At 43.7% G+C, this 24,223-nt stretch overlaps 2 protein-coding genes across 2 annotated transcripts; one reads left to right on the top strand and one right to left on the bottom strand.

The window, feature by feature from the left end:
* The first annotated feature begins 1,309 nt into the window (after positions 1-1,309).
* Positions 1,310-3,275, top strand: LOC125542678 (uncharacterized). The gene is made up of 2 exons (XM_048705811.2): positions 1,310-1,951; positions 2,400-3,275. Exons 1-2 carry the CDS (start codon positions 1,409-1,411, stop codon positions 2,913-2,915), a joined length of 1,059 nt encoding a protein of 352 aa, XP_048561768.1. The 5' UTR covers positions 1,310-1,408; the 3' UTR covers positions 2,916-3,275.
* A 5,258-nt stretch (positions 3,276-8,533) lies between these two features.
* On the bottom strand, positions 8,534-9,309 carry LOC125547879 (uncharacterized). The gene is made up of 2 exons (XM_048711623.2): positions 9,074-9,309; positions 8,534-8,987 (listed from the first exon to the last, which is right to left on the bottom strand). Exons 1-2 carry the CDS (start codon positions 9,221-9,223, stop codon positions 8,829-8,831), a joined length of 309 nt encoding a protein of 102 aa, XP_048567580.1. The 5' UTR covers positions 9,224-9,309; the 3' UTR covers positions 8,534-8,828.
* Between the last annotated feature and the right edge of the window lie 14,914 nt (positions 9,310-24,223).

Here is a 24,223-nt window from a genome sequence, read left to right as displayed (position 1 = left end):
TTCACAATAATGTAACAAAGAATAAATAGGGAAATAAGAAACTTTTATGTGCATACACAACCCCATGCGTAAGCTAGAGAGCAACTAAAACATTCTGAGAGGTTGTATACATTCAATGATATTAATACTTTTTTCAACAAGATAATGCACTCGTTATTTTGAGATGCTCCAATGAAGTTGAGCTTTCATTATTTTCGATCTATATTGTGGTTCATGCTCTAATTAGCAGCAGGGGGGGGGGGGGGGTAGGAGTTTCTACTGATATAATGATCTTATTGATTCAAATGATTTTCGCTTCTGCTAATCTTACTCCCACGAATTCACATAAAAATGATGTTTTGGACATGTCTTAAGTCAAACTATGAAAACTTTGACCATCAGTATTAACTTATATATTTAGATTTGAAACTTGAACCATATGCATATAATAGACTCAAAGAGTATTTTTCATAAATATTATAGTTGTGTCGGTTGTTATACATATATGACAATAGAAACTAGTTGTCAAACTTGCATTTTAAAGACCGTGTTAAGTCCAAAAATGCGCCTTTTTATTAAGTTGTGGGAGTAGCTAGCTGAAATTTCTGTGGGCTCAATTACTAAAAATTGCACACTACCAATTCTGAAGTTTCACTCTTGAAATGTGCAAGTAGAACCTTATTGAACTTTTGAGCTTGCATGGCATATAGTGACATAGATGAGAATGATTAAATCTTGATCTAAATGCTATGGAGATATTTAAGCAATTCTCAATCAATCAATTAGCAGTAGGGGGGTAGGAGTGTAGACATAGCCCATGATTTTCCGATGTTTGCATTCCAGCGATGAATATAATGTTCTCAGATATGTCTCAGCTAGCAGCAGATGACTATGCATGTGAATGCATGCATGCATAGGAATATGGAGTCAATGAGAACATACATAAAAACACCTGGTATCCATGTGCTATTCCTATATATGGTATTCCTGTGGGACCATCAACACTTCCCGGTCCTACAACATCGAGCTTAATATCCATCTTTTCCAATCATTTGCACAATTGATTTCTTCGTCCATTCATTTTGCTCATGTCTTTTTCAGATTTTTCCACTCTCGTTCTCATGTGGCACAAAAAAGAAAGAAAAGATTCCAACAAATTAAAGATACTAGCCAAGTGTGAGCACTGATGACGTGACATGGATGGACACGCACGTACGGCAGGGCCCTTGCAATCATCATCCCTCTCGTCACCGGCGGCCAAGAATTACAGGAGCCTGCCATGCACCGGAGCACCTCAGCGCCTTTATAACCGTACCCATCGGCTCCACCTCCGAGAATTTCAGTTCTCCTCCGTCTCGACCCACCTTCCCTTCCCTTCCCCCTCACCCCGCCCTGAGTCTCTGACCGAGCGTTCGGGTTGCCACTTGCCATGACGATCGAGCTGCAGACGAGGCCGTCGCTCCCGGCGCCGGCGGGTGCGCCACCGCGCGCGGGCACGGGTCTGCCGCCGGGGTTCCGGTTCTACCCCACGGACGAGGAGCTGATCGTGCACTACCTCCGCAGGCGCGCCGCCGCGGCGCCGTGCCCGGCGGCCGTCATCGCGGAGGTGGACATCTACAAGCTGGACCCCTGGGAGCTCCCGTCCCGCGCGGTGTTCGAGGGCGACAACGACGAGTGGTACTTCTTCAGCCCCCGCGACCGCAAGTACCCCAACGGCGTTCGCCCCAACCGCGCCGCCGGGTCCGGCTACTGGAAGGCCACCGGCACCGACAAGCCCATCACGGCCGGCGGCGTGCCCGGCGGCGAGGTGGTCGGCGTGAAGAAGGCGCTCGTGTTCTACCAGGGGCGTCCACCCAAGGGCCTCAAGACCAACTGGATCATGCACGAGTACCGCCTCGCCGACGCTCACGCCGCCGCCGCCGCGCACACTTACCGGCCGCCCACGCGCTTCAAGGCCTCCTCCTCCATGAGGGTACGTGCTAACGTTCATGCATGTCTCTCTCGGTTCTCTCCATCATTTTGTATCTTCATTTTTTCTACTCCTTTAATTCCATGATTTAATGCTCTTCTAGATTACGAATCTTTTCTGCGGTTCCAAATGATCGAAGCGTTCGAGCTAGCTAGGAATCTTTTGCTCTCTTCTTATTATTGGTTGCGTTGCGTGTGTGTGGATGACAGTGAGTTAAGCTCGACTGCTCGAGCAAGCAACTCATCTGGTCAATGAACTTGGCAGCAACTCACCTTCGTGGTTTCTTTTACCCATGGGATCTTCTTACCCCCAGGAAAGAGACTTGCATTATTACCCTAGCTACAAGCTACATCCTACTAGCTAAGCTACCTGTCAAGCTTAGCAAGCGACTGTTTGTTGCAACATACACGCACACACGTGTGGTACTGATTCTCCTTGTGCATGCGTGCAGCTGGACGATTGGGTGCTCTGCAGGATCTACAAGAAGCCCAACCCGCAGCAGCTGTCGCCCTTCTACGAGCCGTCGCCGTCACCGTCGCCGTCGTCCATGGACGCCAGCCTCGGCCTCGGCCACCACCACCACCATCAGTACCACCACCAGCAGCAGCAGCAGCAAGAGGACACCTCCTCCTCCTCCCGGATGCTGCCGAGGAATCCGTCCGTCTCCGACTACCTCGTGGACTACTCCGCCGTCTCGGAGCTCTTCGACAGCATGCCGCCGCCACCACAGCCGGAGACTGCAAGCTCTGTCGGCCATTTCTTCCTCGGCACCACTGCTGGCGCCAGCGACGGCGAGGCCAGCACGGCGCGCAAGAGGCAGGCGGCGGCGGACAGCAACAACGATGGTGAAATGTCGTCGTTGCACGCTTCCAAGAGGTGGTTGGGTAGCGATGGGTCCATGACGATGATGAACGGCGGCTTCTCCATATTTGGGCCAGACCAGCCTTCCCAGCAGGACAGGATATGATCCATGCTACCTTGATAATTAGGGCCAGGAGAAAGGTAGCTAGCGATTTGACTATTGCCACACTATAGCTAGTTGATTATTCACTATTATTGATGCCGATCGATCAATGGATCGTGGGGGATATATATTACTCATGCATAATTTGTAGATCAGGCTAAATTAGTACAGTATATATATTGTGTAAAGTTAGTGTAACATACTATTATATAGGCCGGACTAGCTAGAAGAAGAACACAATTATCTTCCTAGATAGCTAGAACTGATTGTAGATGCATGTCTAATTTGTGTGTATGTATATGTAGGGTGAACTAGGGTGTAAACTGTAAACATTCATTGAATAAAATTCTTATTAGTTTGAAATTTCTTTCCTTATTTATTGTAACCAAGTCTTGGACTTTTGGATGAATCAATTCGAGCATGGAATACTAGCAACTTAGCATGCATGCTTTATGTTAGGGGAAAGAGACGTGCATAATTGAAGTGCATGTACTTTAAAATAAAGAGGAGAGAGCAATGGCTTGTCTTTTGTTCTACTCCCAGAAAGGTTGGATTCCTTGGGAAGTCATCGCACCCAAGGAAAGACGAGTTGATCGAGAGAGACACCCATGTAACTATGTAGACGAACAAGCAATAAGCTAAGCTAGTTGGGAAAAAGAAGAAGTAAAAATTGTTAGAGAAAAAGACATATGCTGATATTCCCATGCATGGACACCGATGGAAACTAGTGTGTGTCCCACCTAAGAGTTCGGCACCACAAAATTCTATGTAGAGCATGAAAACATTTTACTGGAAAAAGACAAATCCAACTATGAATAGTACCAAAAATCAAATTACAAACACCATTACGGTTCAATTTCTAATTTTTTTATTTTGCTTCTCCATACGTAGGTTGAATCGTTTTCAGAATTTTACACATTGTACAAACATATCTTATCAACTCACTTAATATTGTAAGAAAAATGAAATCATATAGTGGTGATATTGTGCATTGGCAGCACCGGGAGTGCTTGGGCACTAGATATCCTCTCTATGGGTCTGTTTAGTTTCAGTCATCAAACGGAATGGCACGGGTCTGACCCGTCCCAGGGCCACATTCTCGCGTTTAGATCAGGAACGGACTAGAATCCACTCGTTCCCCGAAAGAGAATATTCCACCAATATCTGGAACACGCTCGTTTCTCCAATTTGGTGGAACGACGCGGAACGGCCTCTCGCCCACTCCACCTCCCCTACCGACGCACTCTCCGTCTCCCCCAACCCCTCTCGTCTCCCGTCGCTCCCCCGCGCTCCTCTCTCCAAGCCCGACGGATGAGCAGCGGCGACCAAGCCATCGGATTCACAACTGGGCGCGGTGACCAGGGAAGCGGATCCACAACAGGGCGGTGACGTCCTGATCTGCTAGGAGACGGCGGCGACTTGACGTCCTGATCTGACGAGGCGGCGGCGACCTGATATGATGAGGCGGCGGCCATCCCCTTGCGAGCTGCGACGGCCACCTATCCGGCTACCCCATGCAATCACTGCCCGTCGCTGGCTGCAACAGGGAGCAATTTTTCTTGATTGAAATCCAATCGAATATAAATAGTCACAAAACTTTGAGCAAAATTTCCTTGATTGTGTGCCCATTCATGATTTTTTACCCGTCTATGTCCTCTCAATAGGAAACAATTCAATGTAAATATTCAATTGAAAGAATACCATATTTGATGTCAAAGTACAATTTGATATAAATGCTATGGTCATATTGTATATCTGTGCATATGAGACGCAGTCTCATCATGTTTTGAACTGAATTCATTCCATTCCATCACTCAAACTAAACACTGAAACGCAACCATTTCATTCCATCAAATATCTCAACCAAACACACAAACAGAACCGACCCATTACACTGGAATGGAACCATGACATTCCATTCCACTTCGTTCCCGAACCAAACACACCCTATGTTGACCTATGCTCACCATTTGGCTTCATATGATGACATGCCGTATTTACTTGGGTCGTTGAAGATATTTGTAAGCAATCAAAAACATCAAGATATTTGCCATGGAGGATACTAGAGAAGTTATTCATGTCAAAGATAAGAAACTTCTAGATCATTTGGAGATTACACAGGAGTTGATATTTCTTGCGGTGGTTCTAGAACACATGTTTGGATAAGTTGTGTGGAAAATTGTAGAGAACTCTAGATATAAGATATTTCTAGGGGTTTCTTCTAGGGTCATGGTGGAGGGTTTTGGATGGTTGCCACCTGACACCAACCCAATGGTCATGTTCAACTCTAAATAGGGGTGGCCACACCCCTCCTAAGATAAGCCAAGCTAAGCAAGGTAGAAAGAGAACCAAGGTAATTTTAGGAGCCGCTATGAATGAGAATGGTAGATAGACACCAATGAAGTTTGTACCAGAGCCACCACATAGTGGGTTCCCTACAATTGGTATCATAGCAGGGCAGCCCGGGTCTACATATATGAAGATAATGCAGATTCCATTCTCACAAATGCAAACCTGTGATGTGAAGAGCAAACTCATGAGGCACATAAACACTAAGATTACATGGTCATGAATAATACAGTGTCATGCTCATATTTTGTACACATGACTCAATTGTGAGATCTACTCAATAAGGAGAAGGATAGCAATCCCCAATATCACTATCTATTCGCGTCCACTCCTATGAGTGATGCATCGCCCTAACAATATATCTACACTTTGTTTGCTATACTTACTAGTAGAAGTTGTACAAGTAGTTAAATGTTATCAATGACAAAAGGTAACTAAATGTTGTGTAAGGTAATTAAACAACCATATAATCATGCATGTATCTAATCATTGGATATATCTCAACAATTTATTTGAGAATTATATATGGAGCAATGCAAGATAGCCACATGGATAAACATTTTTTGTAGTAGCATGGATTGAATATTTTCTGTATATATGCGTGTAACTGGCTGCCGATTCATGATGCCCCATCGATTTCTTTTTATTATGATTATACCAACTGAATACTAGCACATATGAATTGGTAGATCACCGGTAGATAAAAAAACAATGGGATGGTAAAATGATACCTTGATCAACCATGCACGTTTCATTGTTTTTGTTGTTTGTTCACCATGTGCATGCATGGTACTCATCATTGAGAATTCTCTCACGTAATGCAATGGAGTAATATAATGCTATGAGTATATTTAATCGGCCTTTTGCTTGTGCAATCGATGTGCACTACGTATAACTTGAAGGGTTCAAGCAATCCCGATCCATCGGAATGAACACGCTCAAAATTAAAAAAATATTATCTGCCAAGTGTTTGACCACTACTGCAAGTGCCAAGTAGCTAGGTAGCAACGAGACAGCTCCTTAACCTGCTTCCTAAGACGAAGCAAAATCACACGTTGGATTGCTACTTAGCTCAAATAACTGATTAATTAAGCACTTCCTTGTGCTGAAAGCAAAGTGATGCCCCAGAAGCTATACAAGTGATGTCAACCGTACCTAGTGGCTACTTAGCCGAGCTGCATGTGTACGGATATACCCTCGTCAGTTATTAATTAATCAACTGATGATGTATGAATGGCTTGGAGAGTTGACAAATTACTGACCAAGTTGTGCTTGCTGCCGCAAAGGGAGAACCTTTTGAGGACCGGGGATGTTGTTTTTTAACTACTACTCTCTCCGTCCTAAATATTTGTCTTTCTAGAGATTTCAACAAATGACTACATACGGAGCAAAATGAGTGAATCTACACTCTAAAATATGTCTATATACATCCGTATGTGATAGTCCATTTAAAATATCTAAAAAGACAAATATTTAGGAACGGAGGGAGTATTAGATAACTGCCAATGTAAAATGGGGCATACATATTTTGTACGCACTTATCATGATTTACCTGTCATTTTATTGATAGTTTGTAAGTGTGATTACACAGTGGTGGCTCCACGTGTGTTTGGTGTAGTCAGTTGACCATACAGTATTTGTGCAAAAGCACCACATATAAGTAGAAATCAAGCAAAAATAATAATAAAATCATATAAACACACGTATTTGGTCACAAATTTGAATTGACGTCACAACTTTAAACTTGTGGCTTAGCCATAACGTGCCAAAAATAGACCGTCAATTAAACTAGTACTTATTGACATACTAAAGAAAACATAATTTTATTTGCTAAACTAAAATGACATGAGATAGTTGAGGCATTTTTCAAGAAAAACCAGTGAGAAGAATCGGAAAAACCGAAAACATAGGTGAAGTGGGGAGGGGCCTTAAGTGTTGTCTTAAGTAGGAAAGATAGTACTTAATAGAAGTAGGTTGCTGCAATGACAACATAGTGCTATTGCTTCCTAAAAAATGCTTTACTATCCTAAAAAATTACATGAAAAAACATGTTTTTTATTCTTCTGCGAGAGGAACAGATTTATTTCTTGTGGAGGCACATACTTGCTTTCACGAGAGGCACAACTATGCCTCTCGGAAAAACAAAAAAAAACATGTATTTTTTCCTCCGAGAGGAACATATTTGCTTCCGCTCATTTTTTTATATATTGGCTAGTAGAGCGGTCTCTCCTACTAGCCGAGTGGGGGAGACAAGGATATGATGGAAATCACTAATTAAGGAGTACTCTTTGCAAATGTCACTCTCACCTTCTCAGGTTGTGACAAGTGACCTTTTTAAATCGTTCATTAAAGCTTTCAAAGACCGCTCTACTAGGCCAGCCCACTATGTCGAGGCACTAGTGAGAGGAACATGCAATCTAGTTTAACTTAACAAATATGTATTTTTAAAAGTTCACATTAAGTCACTTGGTTTCTTTTTGGTTTTTGTTTTCTGTGTTTCCTTACCCATTTTCTTCTGGTTTTTGGTTCTCATATTTTTCCTTTTTTGCAATACATGTATACTTTTCCTATACATTTGTACATTTACATCTAGAACATTTTTTGATACACGTTGAAATTTTTTCTAACACATGCTTTGAACAGTTTTTCGAATAAATCCAAGATTTTTAATATACACAAACCTCTTTTTACATTTGTAGAAAGAAATTAAGAATAATTCACAAACATTCTTTTGAAACATGTGGATATTGTTTTCAATGGCACAAGCATTTTTTTAAATATAAGAAACATGTTTTTGAATGGTATGGACATTTATAAAATAGTCTCAAACTTAGTTTTGAAACGTGTGATTTTTTATAATGTCAAAAAAAATTGAATGGTAAAACATTTTTTGGTATTGTATAAATATTTTCTGAAAATGTTGTGGGTTTACTTTTGAAGAGCGTGAACACTTGTATAAAGGCCACAAACATTTTTTAAATGGTTTTGTCTGCTTTTGTCAATAGCTTTTGGTCTATACATGTGTATTTCGATTTGGGATCTGAAATTTTTTTAGTGATTATGGATACATGTCCTTTGAACATTCCCAACAAAAATCAGATTTTTTTTGAAAGTTTGGAGCATGGGAGCACAGGATATGTACTGGCGGCACGCCACGTGAATGCAAGCAGTTGGCATGGACAGGAGCCCGCCTCAATAATAGAGGCAGGTGTGGCGAAGTGACAACTCGGGGTCATTTGATATTTTGAAAAGAGAAAAATATTGACAAAACGTAACTTGGCAAACAACATCCATTCCTAATTAGATCCAAGTGCTCATGGATTACATAGTGGACCAGACAAATGGTGGCACAGCCGCAAGCACAAACACTCCATCGTCGAACCTACGCTACAGCTTGCTGACACTGAAGAGACCGCACTAATTTTACATAGAGACTGCACTAATTTGACAAAGAGACCACTAATCAAAGCCCATAGCGGGGCTACAGCCACACAAATTAACACGGCGGGACTACTACCACGCTAATACTACTGATACTACGACCATCCCACCAGCATCTAGATTAGATTACGCCATAGATGCATTCCGCTTTGCGAACAGCCGCAGCACGAGAGCCAGAACAAGCAGGTTGACGAGCAGATTGGCCACGCCGAGGAGGAGGGTCATCCTTGCAACATCGGCCAGCGCGTACCCGTCTGACCAGCGGAAGAACCAGCCAAGAACAGCCTGCGAAATGGGGGAACAGATTAAGCTGCGACGCTGCGAAATGCAGGAGGACGACTAATGGAGGGGAATGGGCCAAGAACACGTACGCTGTGGCGGAGTTTCTTGTAGATCTGAGCCCCGGGGCGGGAGCCGCCGCGAGTGGCAATGGTGGTGCTCTGGCCCCCGCAGTCCGGGCAGGGGATCAGGGGGAGGATGTCCCGGTCGGCAGAAACGGAGGACGAACCGGACGTGGACATCGCCGTCGGTGGAATCGCTGGGTGGGGAGGCTCTGGATTGGGGAAGTGGTGTGTGGAAGTGCAAATGGGGAAGAAGAAGGGGGTGGGGGGAATCTTGTAGAAGAAGCCTTGGGGGAAGATGGGGACGGACAGCTACCCGCAATTAGTGCAACGGCCCAGATCCCTTGCCATGCGGCCCAGAATGGCCGTTGTGGCCGTTGTGGCAAAAGGCTCAGATCGTTTGGGTGGCTCGTTAAATGATTCACAAACGTCAGCCCGAGTGTCATGTTCCACGAGAAATACTGCTGCATTACACAAAGTTCGTGTGATTAGCCTAAAAAAAGTTCGTATAATTTTTCTAAAAATGATTCAAAACATTCAGAAAAATGTCAGTGACATATTATAAAATATTCACACATTTCGAGAAAAATGTGTCTACACTGTAAAAAAAGTTCAGTAAGTTTAAAACAAAGATTTGTGCCATTCGAAAAAAATGAACACAGCATCTAAAAAAAGTTCACGCATTTTAGATATATGTCATGACATTTAAAAAATGTCTCATACCATACAAAAAAGTGTTCAATGTGCATTTAAAAATCATTAACATTTATTTTTTCAAATAAATGTTCACCATGATTTTAAAGGAAATCAACATGTATCAAAAAATATTGTGCATGTATACGAAAAATGTACAACCAGTATTTAAAAAAATTGACATGTATTTGCAAAACCGGTATAAAGAACCTTCCCAGAACCGTCCTAATGAGCTGGCCTACTAAAGCGACCGCATAGCCAGCGCCAGAGAAGAGACGGAGTTACGTCTCGCACTAAGTGATACATAGCTCCTATAAAGAAAAATTGAACATAATGAAAGAGCCAAAATTTTGGGCCATGACATGAGTGAGCAGAAAAGCTCGAATGGATGCATGTAGGCTGCCGCGGATGCTATATCTCACCTATTGCGACTCGCATCTTTTGCTCACCTACAAGTCTACAACACTCCGATCTGTGTCGGCCCACTTCTTCTCATTTTTCCAGGGTTTTGGAACTATTTCTATTTTTTTGCTTTGACTTTTTCTTTATTCTTTGTCTGGTTTACTATTTTACTATTTCTTCTTTGAATAAGTAAACTCTATTTATTTTAGATATATTTTACATTTCATATTACTCTATGTTTTTTCTTTTCTTTGTTAATTTCCTGTTCATAAATTATTTTAAGTAGATTTATTGTTACTTTTTTATTTTCTATATAAAAGTTTCTTATTACCATTTTTTACGGTGATGGTTCTTATTATGTTCGTTGGGTTTAGAAAAATGTTCATTCTGTATTTTAAGAATCTTCATCATGTTGAAAAATGTTTTTGTCAGATATTTTAAAAGATGTTTGGGTATAAAAAAATCAACAATTTATTTTGGAAGTGCTCATTGTGTTTAAAAAAACAACCATGTATTTTAGAATTTTTGTCATCCAATATTTTAATAATTGTTCTTCGTGTATTTAAAAATGTTCAACACGTACTAAAAATGTACCACATGTATTAAGGAAGTTCATATTGTATTTAAAAATATTAACCATTTATTACATATGTTCATTGTGTATTAGAAAAATGACATCATGTATTTTGGAAAATGTTCATCGTGCGTTTAAAATTTGTTACTCACCATGATCCATATTACTTGTCACTCAAACGGATGTATCTAGAATTGAAATATGTCTAGGTAGATCCATTTGAGCGACAAATAATATGGACCCGAGGGAGTGCTATATATTCTGAAAATGTTTATCTTGTATTTGAAAAGACACACTCCATACACTGCTGATACGTCTCCGTCGTATCTACTTTTCCAAACACTTTTGCCTTTGTTTTGGGCTCTAACTTGCATGATTTGAATGGAACTAACCCGGACTGACGCTGTTTTCAGCAGAATTACCATGGTGTTATTTATGTGCAGAAACAAAAGTTTTCGGAATGACCTGAAACTTCACGGAACAACTTTTCAAAAATAATAAAAAATCCTTACAAAAGATGAAGGCCAGGGGGCCCACCACCTGTCCACGAGGGTGGGGGCGCGCCCCCTACCTCGTGGGCCTCCTGGAGCTCCTCCGACCTCGACTCCAACTCTATATATTTGGTTTCGGAGAGAAAAAAATCAGAGAGAAGGATTCATCACGTTTTACGATACGGAGCCGCCGCCAAGCCCTAAAACCTCTCGGGAGGGCTGATTTAGAGTACATTTGGGGCTCCAGGGAGGGGAATCTGTCGCCATCGTCATCATCAACCATCCTCCATCACCAATTTCATGATGCTCACCGCCGTGCGTGAGTAATTCCATCGTAGGCCTGCTGGACGGTGATGGGTTGGATGAGATCTATCATGTAATCGAGTTAGTTTTGTTAGGGTTTGATCCTTAGTATCCACTATGTTCTGAGATTGATGTTGCTATGACTTTGCCATGCTTAATGCTTGTCACTAGGGTCCGAGTGCCATGATTTCAAATCTGAACCTATTATGTTTTCATCAATATATGAGAGTTCTTGATCCTATCTTGCAAGTCTATAGTCACCTATTATGTGTTATGATCCGTTAACCCCAAAGTGACAATAATCGGGATACTTACCGGCGATGACCGTAGTTTGAGGAGTTCATGTATTCACTATGTGCTAATGCTTTGTTCTGGTACTCTATTAAAAGGAGGCCTTAATATCCCTTAGTTTCCATTAGGACCCCGCTGCCACGGGAGCGTAGGACAAAAGATGTCATGCAAGTTCTTTTCCATAAGCACGTATGACTATATTCGGAATACATGCCTACATTACATTGATGAACTGGAGCTAGTTCTGTGTCACCCTAAGTTATGACTGTTACATGATGAACCACATCCGACATAATTCTCCATCACCGATCCATTGCCTGCGAGCTTTCCATATATTGTTCTTCGCTTATTTACTTTTCCGTTGCTATTGCTATCATCACTACAAAATACCAAAAACACTACTTTTGCTGCTGTTACCTTTTGCTATCGTTACCACTACTATCATATTACTTTGCTACTAAATACTTTGCTGCAGATATTAAGTTTCCAGGTATGGTTGAATTGACAACTCAGCTGCTAATACTTGAGAATATTCTTTGGCTCCCCTTGTGTCGAATCAATAAATTTGGGTTGAATACTCTACCCTCGAAAACTGTTGCGATCCCCTATACTTGTGGGTTATCAACTGCCTAGAATATTCACCCATTGTTGCATACTTATTTTCTTTTTGAGGAATTGGCAGTTTTCCTGCCCATATATTAAGGAGTGAGAGTACCAAATGTTCAGTTAAAAATTGGCTGTAGCAATAATGAATTGCTACAGAAACAACAACATCAACCAAATGGCCACATTAATCCAGCTCCGGTGGTGGATCATTTTCCCAATCCAAAACCCAACACATAGCTATAGTAGGTTGTATGAGGTCTTGCTTGATGAGGTACATAATTCCAGCTTCATTCGTAGGATTGGACTCAAAGACTCTTCGGTTTCGTTCTTTCCATAAGTTTCATCAAGTGTAGATGGCAGCGGAGGTGGATCTCTGGTTGAGCTTGTAGGTTAGGTCATCCCACCAGTGACTCATATTCTGAGCATGAATAGCATTATCATGCAGACTCTGGCAATGCAACCAATCGGCAACCGAGTACCAAACGGTGCAAGAGAAGGGGCACTTGAGGAGCAGGTGCAAGGGGTTTTCCTCCTCTTGATCACAAAGGGCGCATAGTTCATTGTGAGGTAGTCCCTTCTTAGCAAGATTGTCGTTGGTAAGAATTATTTCACGCAGGCATAACCATGTAAAGAATCTGCATTTAGGCTTGGCCTTCCAAACCTTGCGGTAATTTGCACCAGGAAAAGATCCTAGGTGATCCTAGGAACTAACTCAAGTAAGTAGATTCAGCAGAGTAAATCTGGGAGTCACACAAGTTCCACACAATTGTGTTTTCAATGTCCGGATGGAGCTGCACTTGCTGAATTCTAGTCCAAAGATCATTGAATTGTCGAATCTGGCCTTCGTTGGAGATGCTGTGTAAGCCTTCCATCCAAGACTAGTTTATAATTGCTTCATGAACAGTTATGTTTTCTGGGAATAAAGTGGTCAGAGATTAGGAGCCAAGGACTTGGGGAAGATTTGTCGAGCCATCTATGATGCTACTTGTTTGTGAGGTACTATAGAGCTTTTATTGCTTTTCCTTACATGAGAACTGTTGGGGAACGCAGTAATTTCAAATAAATTCCTACGCACACGCAAGATTCATCTAGGTAACGCATAACAACGAGAGGGGAGAGTGTTGTCCACGTACCCCCGTAGACCGAAAGCGGAAGCGTTATGACAACGCGGTTGATGTAGTCGTACGTCTTCAAGATCTGACCGATCCTAGCACCAAAGGTACGGCACCTCCACAATCTGCACACGTTCAGCTCGGTGACGTCCCATGAACTCTAGATCCAGCTGACGTTGAGGGAGAGTTTCGTCAGCACGATGGCGTGGTGACGGTGATGATGAAGCTACCGGCGCAGGGCTTTGCGTAAGCACTGCAACGATATGACCGAGGTGGAAATCTATGGAGGGGGGCACCGCACATGGCTAAACAATCAACTTGTGTGTCTATGGGGTGCCCCCTGGCCACGTATATAAAGGAGGGGAGGGAAGAGGTGGCCAGCCCTAGGGGGCGCGCCAGGTGTGAGGAATCCTACTAGGACTCCCCAGTCCAAGTAGGATCCCCTCCTCTTTCCTATTCCTAGTACGAGAAGGAGGGAAGGAGGAGGAGGGGAGAAGGAAGAAGGGGGGCGCTGCCCCCTCCTAGTCCAATTCAGACCAGCCCATGGGGGGCGCGCGGCCACCCCTTGAGGCCCTTCTCTCCTTCCCCGTATGGCCCATTAAGGCCCACTACATCCCCCGACGAATTCCTGTAACTCTCCGGTACTCCGAAAAATAGCCGAATCACCCGGAACCTTTCCAATGTCCGAATATAGCCTTCCAATATATAGATCTTTACGTCTCGACCATTTCGAGACTCCTCGTCATGTCCGTGATCTCATCCGGGACTCCGAACAACCTTCGGTACATCAAATCACATAACTCATAATACAAATCGTCATCGAATGTTAAGCGTGCGGACCCTACGGGTTCGAGAACTATGTAGACATGATCGAGACACATCTCTAGTCAATAACCAATAGCGGAACCTGGATGCTCATAATGGCTCCTACATATTCTACGAAGATCTTTATCGGTCAAACCGCATAACAACATATGTTGTTCCCTTTGTCATCGGTATGTTACTTGCCCAAGATTTGATCGTCGGTATCATCATACCTAGTTCAATCTCGTTACCGGCAAGTCTCTTTACTCGTTCCGTAATGCATCATCCCGTAACTAACTCATTAGTCACATTGCTTGCAAGGCTTATAGTGATGTGCATTACCGAGAGGGTCTAGAGATACCTCTCTGACAATCGGAGTGACAAATCCTAATCTCGATCTATGCCAACTCAACAAATACCATCGAAGACACCTATAGAGCATCTTTATAATCACCCAGTTACGTTGTGACATTTGATAGCACACTAAGTGTTCCTCCGGTATTCGGGAGTTGCATAATCTCATAGTCATAGGAACATGTATAAGTCATGAAGAAAGCAATAGTAATAAACTAAACGATCATAGTGCTAAGCTAACAGATGGGTCTTGTCCATCACTTCATTCTCTAATGATGTGACCCCGTTCATCAAATGACAACACATGTCTATGATCAGGAAACTTAACCATCTTTGATTAACGAGCTAGTCAAGTAGAGGCATACTAGGGACTCCCTGTTTATCTATGTATTCACACATGTACTAAGTTTCCGGTTAATACAATTCTAGCATGAATAATAAAAATTTATCATGATATAAGGAAATATAAATAACAACTTCATTATTGCCTCTAGGGCTTATTTCCTTCAGTCTCCCACTTGCACTAGAGTCAATAATCTAGTTCACATCATCATGTGATTTCACACCAATAGTTCACATCTTTATGTGATTAGTTCACATCTCCATGTGACTAATACCAAAAGGATTTACTAGAGTCAATAATCTAGTTCACATCGCTATGTGATTAACACCCAAAGAGTGATCATATTTTGCTTGTGAGAGAAGTTTAGTCAACGGGTCTGCCACATTCAGAGTCGTATGTATTTTGCAAATTTTCTATGTCTACAATGCTCTGCAGGGAGCTATTCTAGCTAATCGCTCCCACTTTCAATATGTATCTATATTGAGACTTAGAGTCATCCAGATTGGTGTCAAAGCTTGCATCGACGTTAATCTTTACGATGAACTCTTTGTCATCTCCATAATCGAGAAATATTTCCTTATTCCACCAAGGATAATTTTGACCGCTGTTCAGTGATCCACTCCTGGATCACTATTGTACCCTCTTGCCAAACTCATGGTGAGGTACACAATAGGTATGGTACACAACATAGCATACTTTATAGAACCTATGATTGAGGCATAGGGAATGACTTTTCATTCTCTTTCTATTTTCTGCCGTGGTCGGGTTTTGAGTCTTTACTCAACTTCACACCTTGCAACACAGGCAAGAACTCCTTCTTTCACTGTCCCATTTTGAACTATTTCAAAAAACTTGTCAAGGTATGTACTCATTGAAAAAATTTATCAAGCGCCTTGATCTATCTCTATAGATCTTGATGCTCAATATGTAAGCAGCTCCACCGAGGTCTTTCTTTGAAAAACTCCTTTCAAACACTCCTTTATGCTTTCCAGAAAATTCTACATCATTTCTGATCAACAATATGTCATTCACGTATAGTTATCAGAAAGGCTATAGTGCTCCCACTCACTTTCTTGTAAATACAGGCTTCACCGCAAGTCTGTATAAAACTATATGCTTTGATCAACTTATCAAAGCGTATATTCCAACTCCGAGATGCTTGCACCAGTCCATAGATGGATCGTTGGAGCTTGCACATTTTGTTTGCACCTTTAGGATTGACAAAACCTTCTTGTTGCATCATATACAACTCTTCTTTAAGAAAACCATTAAGGAATGTAGTTTTGACATCCATTTGCCAGATTTCATAAAATGTGGCAATTGCTAACATGATTCGGACAGACTTTAAGCATCGATACGAGTGAGAAAATCTCATCATAGTCAACATCTTGAATTTGTCAAAAACCCTTTTCCACCAAAGTCGAGCTTTGTAGATAGTAACACTACTATCAGCGTCCGTCTTCCTCTTGAAGATCCATTTATTCTAAATGTCTTGCCGATCATCGGGCAAGTTCACCAAAGTCCACACTTTGTTCTCATACATGGATTCTATCTCAGATTTCATGGCCTCAAGCCATCTGTCGGAGTCTGGGCTCATCATCGCTTCCTCATAGTTTGTAGGTTCGTCATGGTCAAGTAACATGATCTCCAGAACAGGATTACCGTACCACTCTTGTGCGGATCTTACTTTGGTTGACCTACGAGGTTCGGTAGTAACTTGATCTGAAGTTTCATGATCATCATCATTAACTTCCTCACTAATTGGTGTAGGCATCATTGGAACTGACTTCAGTGATGAGCTACTTTCCAATTCTATAGAAGGTACAATTACCTCATCAAGTTATACTTTCCTCCCACTCACTTCTTTCGAGAGAAACTTCTTCTCTAGAAATGATCCACTCTTAGCAAAAAAGATCTTGCCTTCGGATCTGTGATAGAAGGTGTACCCAACAGTTTATTTTGGGTATCCTATGAAGAAGCACTTCTCCGATTTGGGTTTGAGCTTGTCAGGCTAAAACTTTTTCACATAAGCATCGCAACTCCAAATTTTAAGAAACAACTGATAACCCACAAGTATAGGGGATCAATTGTAGCCTCTTTCGATAAGTAAGAGTGTCGAACCCAACGAGGAGCTAAAGGTAGAACAAATATTCCCTCAAGTTTTATCGACCACCGATACAACTCTACACACGCTTGACATTCGCTTTACCTAGAACAAGTATAAAACTAGAAGTACTTTGTAGGTGTAACGGGATAGGTTTGCAATAATGTATAGAGCACGTAAATAAAAACTAGGGGCAGTTTTAGGTAAAGAAGCAATAAACTTAGTATAGCGAGTGTGGAAAAGTGGTGGTAGGAGTTGCGAAATTGTCCCTAAGCAATTGACTACTTTACTAGACCGATAGCAAGTTTTATGTGGGAGAGGCCACTGCTAGCATGTCATACCTGACTTGGAATTCTATGCACTTATGATTGGAACTATTAGCAAGCATCCGTAACTACTAACGTTCATTAAGGTAAAACCCAACCATAGCATTAAGATATATTGGTCCCCCTGCACTTATGATTGGAACTATTAGCAAGCATCCGTAACTACTAACGTTCATTAAGGTAAAACCCAACCATAGCATTAAGATATATTGGTCCCCCTAACCGATAGCAAGTTTTATGTGGGAGAGGCCACTGCTAGCATGTCATACCTGACTTGGAATTCTATGCACTTATGATTGGAACTATTAGCAAGCATCCGTAACTACTAACGTTCATTAAGGTAAAACCCAACCATAGCATTAAGATATATTGGTCCCCCTTCAATCCCGTATGCATCAATTTCTATGCTAGGTTGAAGCTTCTGTCACTCTTATCCTCCAATACGTAGTCCTATCAACATACAACTAACCCTATGGTGTGATCCACGCGCACACTCATATCATGGGCACCAAAGGACAACAACATAACCACAAGAAAATTAAACCAATCATAGCAATTCACCAATTACGATACCGATAAGACAACGAAAATCTACTCAGACATCATAGGATGGCAACACATCATTGGATAATAATATGAAGCATAAAGCACCATGTTCAAGTAGAGGGTACAAAGGGTTGTGGGAGTGTGGACCACTGTAGATAGATGGGGGAAGGTGATGAAAATGTTGGTGAAGATGACGGAGGTGTTGGTGTAGATTGCGGTGACGATGATGGCCCCGGCGGTGTTCCGGCGCCACCGGAAGAGAGGGGGAGAGGGCCCCCCTTCATCTTCTTCTTCCTTGACCTTCTCCCTAGATGGGAGAAGGGTTTCCCCTCTGGTCCATGGCCTCCATGGCGCCGGAGGGGTGAGAGCCCCTTCGAGATTGGATCTCTCTCTCTCTCTCTCTCTCTCTATTTTTGCGTTTTTTAATTCTGTCTTTCACCGCTTCTTAAATTCCCGGAGATCCGTAACTCCGATTGGGCTGAAATTTTAACACGATTTCTATCCGGATATTGGCTTTCTTGCGGTTAAAGAAGGGCACCAACTGCCTTACAGGGTGGCCACGAGGGCCCAGGGCGCGCCCCCTGCCTCGTGGCCCCCTCGGCCATCGTCTCACATTGATTCTTCTTCCTAAAAATCACATATATTCCAAAAAAATCTACGTCAGATTTCATCCCGTTTGGACTCTGTTTGATATGGATTTTCTGTGAAACAAAAAACATGCAACAAATAGGAACTGGCACTGGGCACTGGATCAAGATGTTAGTCCCAAAGATAGTATAAAAAATTGCCAAAAGCATATAAAAGTTGTGGAATATTGGCATGGAACAATCAAAAATTATAGATACAACAGAGACGTATTAGCATCCCCAAGCTTAATTCCTGCTCGTCCTCGAGTAGGTAAATGATAAAAAAGATAATTTTTGATGTGGAATGCTACCTAGCATAATCTTGATCATGTAATCTAATCATGGCATGAATATTAAGACACGAGTGATTCAAAGCAATAGTCTGTCATTTGACATTAAGATAATAATACTTCAAGCATACTAATAAAGCAATCATGTCTTTTCAAAATAACATGGCCAAAGAAAGTTATCCCTACAAAATCATATGGTCTGGCTATGCTCCATCTTCACCACACAAAATATTCAAATTATGCACAACCCCGATGACAAGCCAAGCAATTGTTTCATACTTTTGACGTTCTCAAACCTTTTCAACTTTCACGCAATACATGAGCGTGAGCCATGGACATAGCACTATAGGCGGAATAGAATATGATGATGGAGGTTGTGTGGAGAAGACAAAAAGAGGGAGAAAGTCTCACATCGACGTGGCTAATCAACGGGCTATGGAGATGCCCATCAATTGATGTCAATGCGAGGAGTAGGGATTGCCATGCAACGGATGCACTAGAGCTATAAGTGTATGAAAGCTCAAACTGAAAACTAAGTGGGTGTGCATGCAACTTGCTTGCTCATGAAGACCTCGGGCATTTGAGGAAGCCCATCATCGGAATATACAAGCCAAGTTCTATAATGAAAATTCCCACTAGTATATGAAAGTGATAACTCAAGAGACTCTCTATATGAAGAACATGGTGCTACTCTAAAGCACAAGTGTGGTAAAAGGATAGTAACATTGTCCCTTCTATCTTTTCTCTCATTTTTTTCTCCTTTTTTCTTCTTCTTTTTTCCCTTTTTTGTAGGCTTCTTTGGCCTCTCTCTTTTTTTTGGGGGGGGGGCTTCTTTGGCCACTTTTATTTTGATAACCTCACATGAGACAATGTTCTAATAATGATAATCATCACACTTTTATTTACTTACAAGTCAATATTACAACTCAATACTAGAACAAAATATGACTCTATATGAATGCCTCCGGCGGTGTACCGGGATGTGCAATGATCTAGCGTAGCAATGACATCAAAAAACGGACAAGCCATGAAAACATCATGCTAGCTATCTTACGATCATGCAAAGCAATATGACAATAAATGCTCAAGTCATGTATATGATGATGATGGAAGTTGCATGGCAATATATCTCGGAATGGCTATGGAAATGCCATGATAGGTAGGTATGGTGGCTGTTTTGAGGAAGATATAAGGATGCTTATGTGTGATAGAGCATATCATATCACGGGGTTTGGATGCACCGACGAATTTTGCACCGACTCTCAAGGTGAGAAAGGGCAATGCACGGTACCGAAGAGGCTATCAATGATGGAAGGGTGAGAGTGCGTATAATCCATGGACTCAACATTAGTCATAAAGAAATCACATACTTATTGCAAAAATCTACTAGTCATCAAAACAAAGTACTACGCGCATGCTCCTAGTGTTGGGGAACGTAGTAATTTCAAAAAAATTCCTACGCACACACACAGGATCATGGTGATGCATAGCAACGAGAGGGGAGAGTGTGTTCACGTACCCTCGTAGACCGAATGCGGAAGCCCATTAAGGCCAACTACTTCCCCCGGCGAATTCTCGTAACTCTCCGGTACTCCAAAAAATACCCGAATCACTCGAAACATTTCCGATGTCTGAATATAGCCTTCCAATATATCAATCTTTACGTCTCGACCATTTTGAGACTCATCGTCATGTCCGTGATCTCATCTGGGACTCCGAACAACCTTCGGTACATCAAATCACATAACTCATAATACAAATCGTCATCGAACGTTAAGCATGCAGACCCTACGGGTTCGAGAACTATGTAGACATGACCGAGACACATCTCCGGTCAATAAATAATAGCGGAACCTGGATGCTCATATTGGCTCCTACATATTCTACGAAGATCTTTATCGGTCAAACCGCATAACAACATATGTTGTTCCCTTTGTCATCGGTATGTTACTTGCCCAAGATTTGATCGTCGGTATCATCATACCTAGTTCAATCTCGTTACCGACAAGTCTCTTTACTCGTTCCGTAATGCATCATCCCGTAACTAACTCATTAGTCACATTGCTTGCAAGGCTTATAGTGATGTGCATTACCAAGAGAGTCTAGAGATACCTCTCTGACAATCGGAGTGACAAATCCTAATCTCGATCTATGCCAACTCAACAAATACCATCGAAGATACCTGTCGGTGTCAAAATTGGCGGATCTCGGGTAGGAGGTCCCGAACTGTGCGTCTAGGCTGGATGGTAATAGGAGGCAAGGGACACGAAGTTTTACCCAGGTTCGGGCCCTCTTGATGGAGGTAAAACCCTACGTCCTGCTTGATTAATATTGATGATATGGGTAGTACAAGAGTAGATCTACCACGAGATCGGAAAGGCTAAACCCTAGAAGCTAGCCTATGGTATGATTGTTGTTCTATATGTTGTCCTATGGACTAAAACCCTCCGGTTTATATAGACACCGGAGAGGGTTAGGGTTACACAAAGTCGGTTACAATGGTAGGAGATCTACATATCCGTATCGCCAAGCTTGACTTCCACGCCAAGGAAAGTCCCTTCTGGACACGGAACGAAGTCTTCAATCTTGTATCTTCATAGTCCAGGAGTCCGGCTGAAGGTATAGTCCGGCCATCCGGACACCCCCTAATCCAGGACTCCCTCAGTAGCCCCTGAACCAGGCTTCAATGACGACGAGTCCGGCGCGCAGTTTGTCTTCGGCATTGCAAGGCGGGTTCCTCCTCCAAGTACTTCATAGAAGATTTTGAACACAACGATAGTGTCCGGCTCTGCAAAATAAGTTTCAACATATTGCCATAGAGAGAATAATATTTACACAAATCTAATCTGCTGACGTATTCCGTAGTGTGACATCGCACCATGGCCAAGCCTTTATTCGAATCGTTTTATTATCCCACCTCAGCGTGTCATGCGAGGCGGTTTCCTTGGCACGTCTTGTTAAAGCAGAGATCCTGTCCCCTTATTCTGGGATTCTCATCAATACGGGCGTGGGTAACCCAACTGCGCCATTGATTACGGCGCTTGGAGATAAGCGAGTTTTACCAGGCTGGTGGGGACACGTAGTTGCGTCCACCCATATAAGGGGATAAGGATCCACCTTTTCACCTATGCCTTCTTCCTCCTTTGCCTATCCATTTTCGCGCACTCGAGATCCAGCGCCCAAGTCCGCACTCCCCACCTCAACCTTCTCCAGCCATGTCCGGAGCGGGAGGCAAGTGGATGGTCTCCTCCGTCACGGAGGGACACATCAAAAAACTGAGGAAGGCCGGATACTTGTCTAACGACATCGCGTACCGGCTTCCCGAAGAGGGGCAGCTCCTACCCACCCCAAGGCCCCATGAGAGGGTAGTGTTCCTTCCCCACTTCCTCCGTGGACCGGGCTTTCCTATCCACCCATTTGTCTGGGGACTCATGTTCTACTACGGCCTGGATTTCCACGATCTGGCCCCGAACTTCATCCTCAACATCTCGGTGTTTATCGTCGTGTGCGAGGCTTTCGTCTGCATCCGCCCCCATTTCGGCCTATGGCTCAAGACTTTCAATGTCAAGCCGAAGGTGGTGCGTGGCAACCAGGCGGAGTGCGGAGGCGCCATGGTGGGCAAGATGCCCAACGTCTTATGGCTCGAGGGCTCCTTTGTGGAGACCCTGAAGGGGTGGCAATCGGGGTGGTTTTACATCACCGAGCCGCGCGACCCTGAGTGGGTCGCAGCCCCCGAGTTCCGGTCCGGACCCCCAACGCGGCTCACGTCCTGGAAAGAAACGGCCCTGTCGTGGGGCAGCAAAGGAGAGGTGACTGGACTGCAAACATGCATCCAAACCCTAGTGAACAAGCAGCTCAAGCTTGTCAACGTAGTCCAGGTTATGCTCATCCGCCGGATCCTCCCATGTCAACAACGGGCCTTCAATCTATGGGAGTTCAACCCGGCGCAGCACCAAACTCTGAGCAGGCTCTTCGACATGACGTATGAAGATGCCAGGAAGGTGCTTTTCAAGGGCGCCGAGGCTCCCGCATCCGCTACCGAGGATCGTAGATTCAGCGCGCAGCGTCACGCTAGCGCGGTAAGTTGTTTGTACCTTTTACAGAGTATTAGTTTTTCATAGTTTAACTCTATGCGGGATCTAAGCTCCCTTACCTTTGACAGGATTGGCAGGCGAAGTCCGGACAGATCGACTGTCCGGCTCCTTTGCCCGAAGACCCAGCCGATGCCTGCTTGGCGAAGCTGCTGGTTCCGGCACCCTATGTGGTGCCGGAGAAGAAGGCCACGAAGAAGGCCACGGGGACTCGAAAAAGTGCCCGGCGCCAGGAGGTGTCGGGTTCATCATCCGACGGCTCCAAGGCGCATTCCTCCTGTGAAGACGAGGAGGAGGAAGAAGAGACCTCTCCCCCTCCAGCGGGGGGAGAGAAGAAAAGGAAGGCCACCCTCACTGGGGAGGCCGAAGGGTCCAAGAAGGGGAAAACCCTTCCTCCGGACTACTCCACCAACGCCGACGACGGCAGAGAGGAGTGGCCGCTCAGGGCCAAGCCCCTGGCGAAATCGTAAGTATCCGGATACCAGAGTAATTCATAGTATTACTTTATTGCACAGCTTTCCCTTATGTCGAATATGATTATGCAGCCCACCCAAAGACCGGCTCGACGCGTCGTCGAGCGGTTCACTGGACTCGTCGGATGTGAATTCGCTTCCGACGGCTACCTCCCCCCGCCCTACGGATGACGCCGAAGTGTTGTCCCAACAGGTTCCAAGCCAGGAGGAGGTGGTCTTGGAGGCTCCGCAAGGCGACCTCCCAGACTCTAGGAGTAAAGGGGATAAAACCCCCCAGGGCTCCAAGTCCGGCTCTAGGCCGGACACCGCTCCGGAACCTTCAAAGGTTCCAGAGTCCGGCGGGCGACCTCCTTTCAAGAGGAGCAAGCCCACCGTGCCAGTGACCCCCATCCAACCGGAGGCGCCGGACAATCTGTTGGAGGTGCTCAAAGGCGCCTCCATCAACGAGGAGCGCCGGACCATTATGAGTGCGGTGGTCCAAAAGGTTCAGTCCGCCAAGAGCGGACTGACTGAAGCTTGTGCTAGCCTTTTAACAGGCTTTGAGGTAAGTAAAGAATGTGTAAATAATATTACCGCATAGACAGTAGACCCTGATGCTCTGTTTGGCATTCGGGAAGAAAAGCCGAATAGAGGATCAAATAAAATTCGCAGGAGTCTAACAAAAAGGAGTCAATATGCGTATGCAGGCTTCTCTGCTGGCGTCCGCCGCACTGACTGCGGAAGTGGAAACGCTAAAGCAGAACCTCGAGCA

The sequence above is a fragment of the Triticum urartu genome, chromosome 3A (genome assembly GCF_056163025.1).
Source record: "Triticum urartu cultivar PI428250 chromosome 3A, HENAU_Tu73, whole genome shotgun sequence".
Taxonomy (NCBI): domain Eukaryota; kingdom Viridiplantae; phylum Streptophyta; class Magnoliopsida; order Poales; family Poaceae; genus Triticum; species Triticum urartu.
This window is presented reverse-complemented; position numbering and strand designations above follow the sequence as displayed.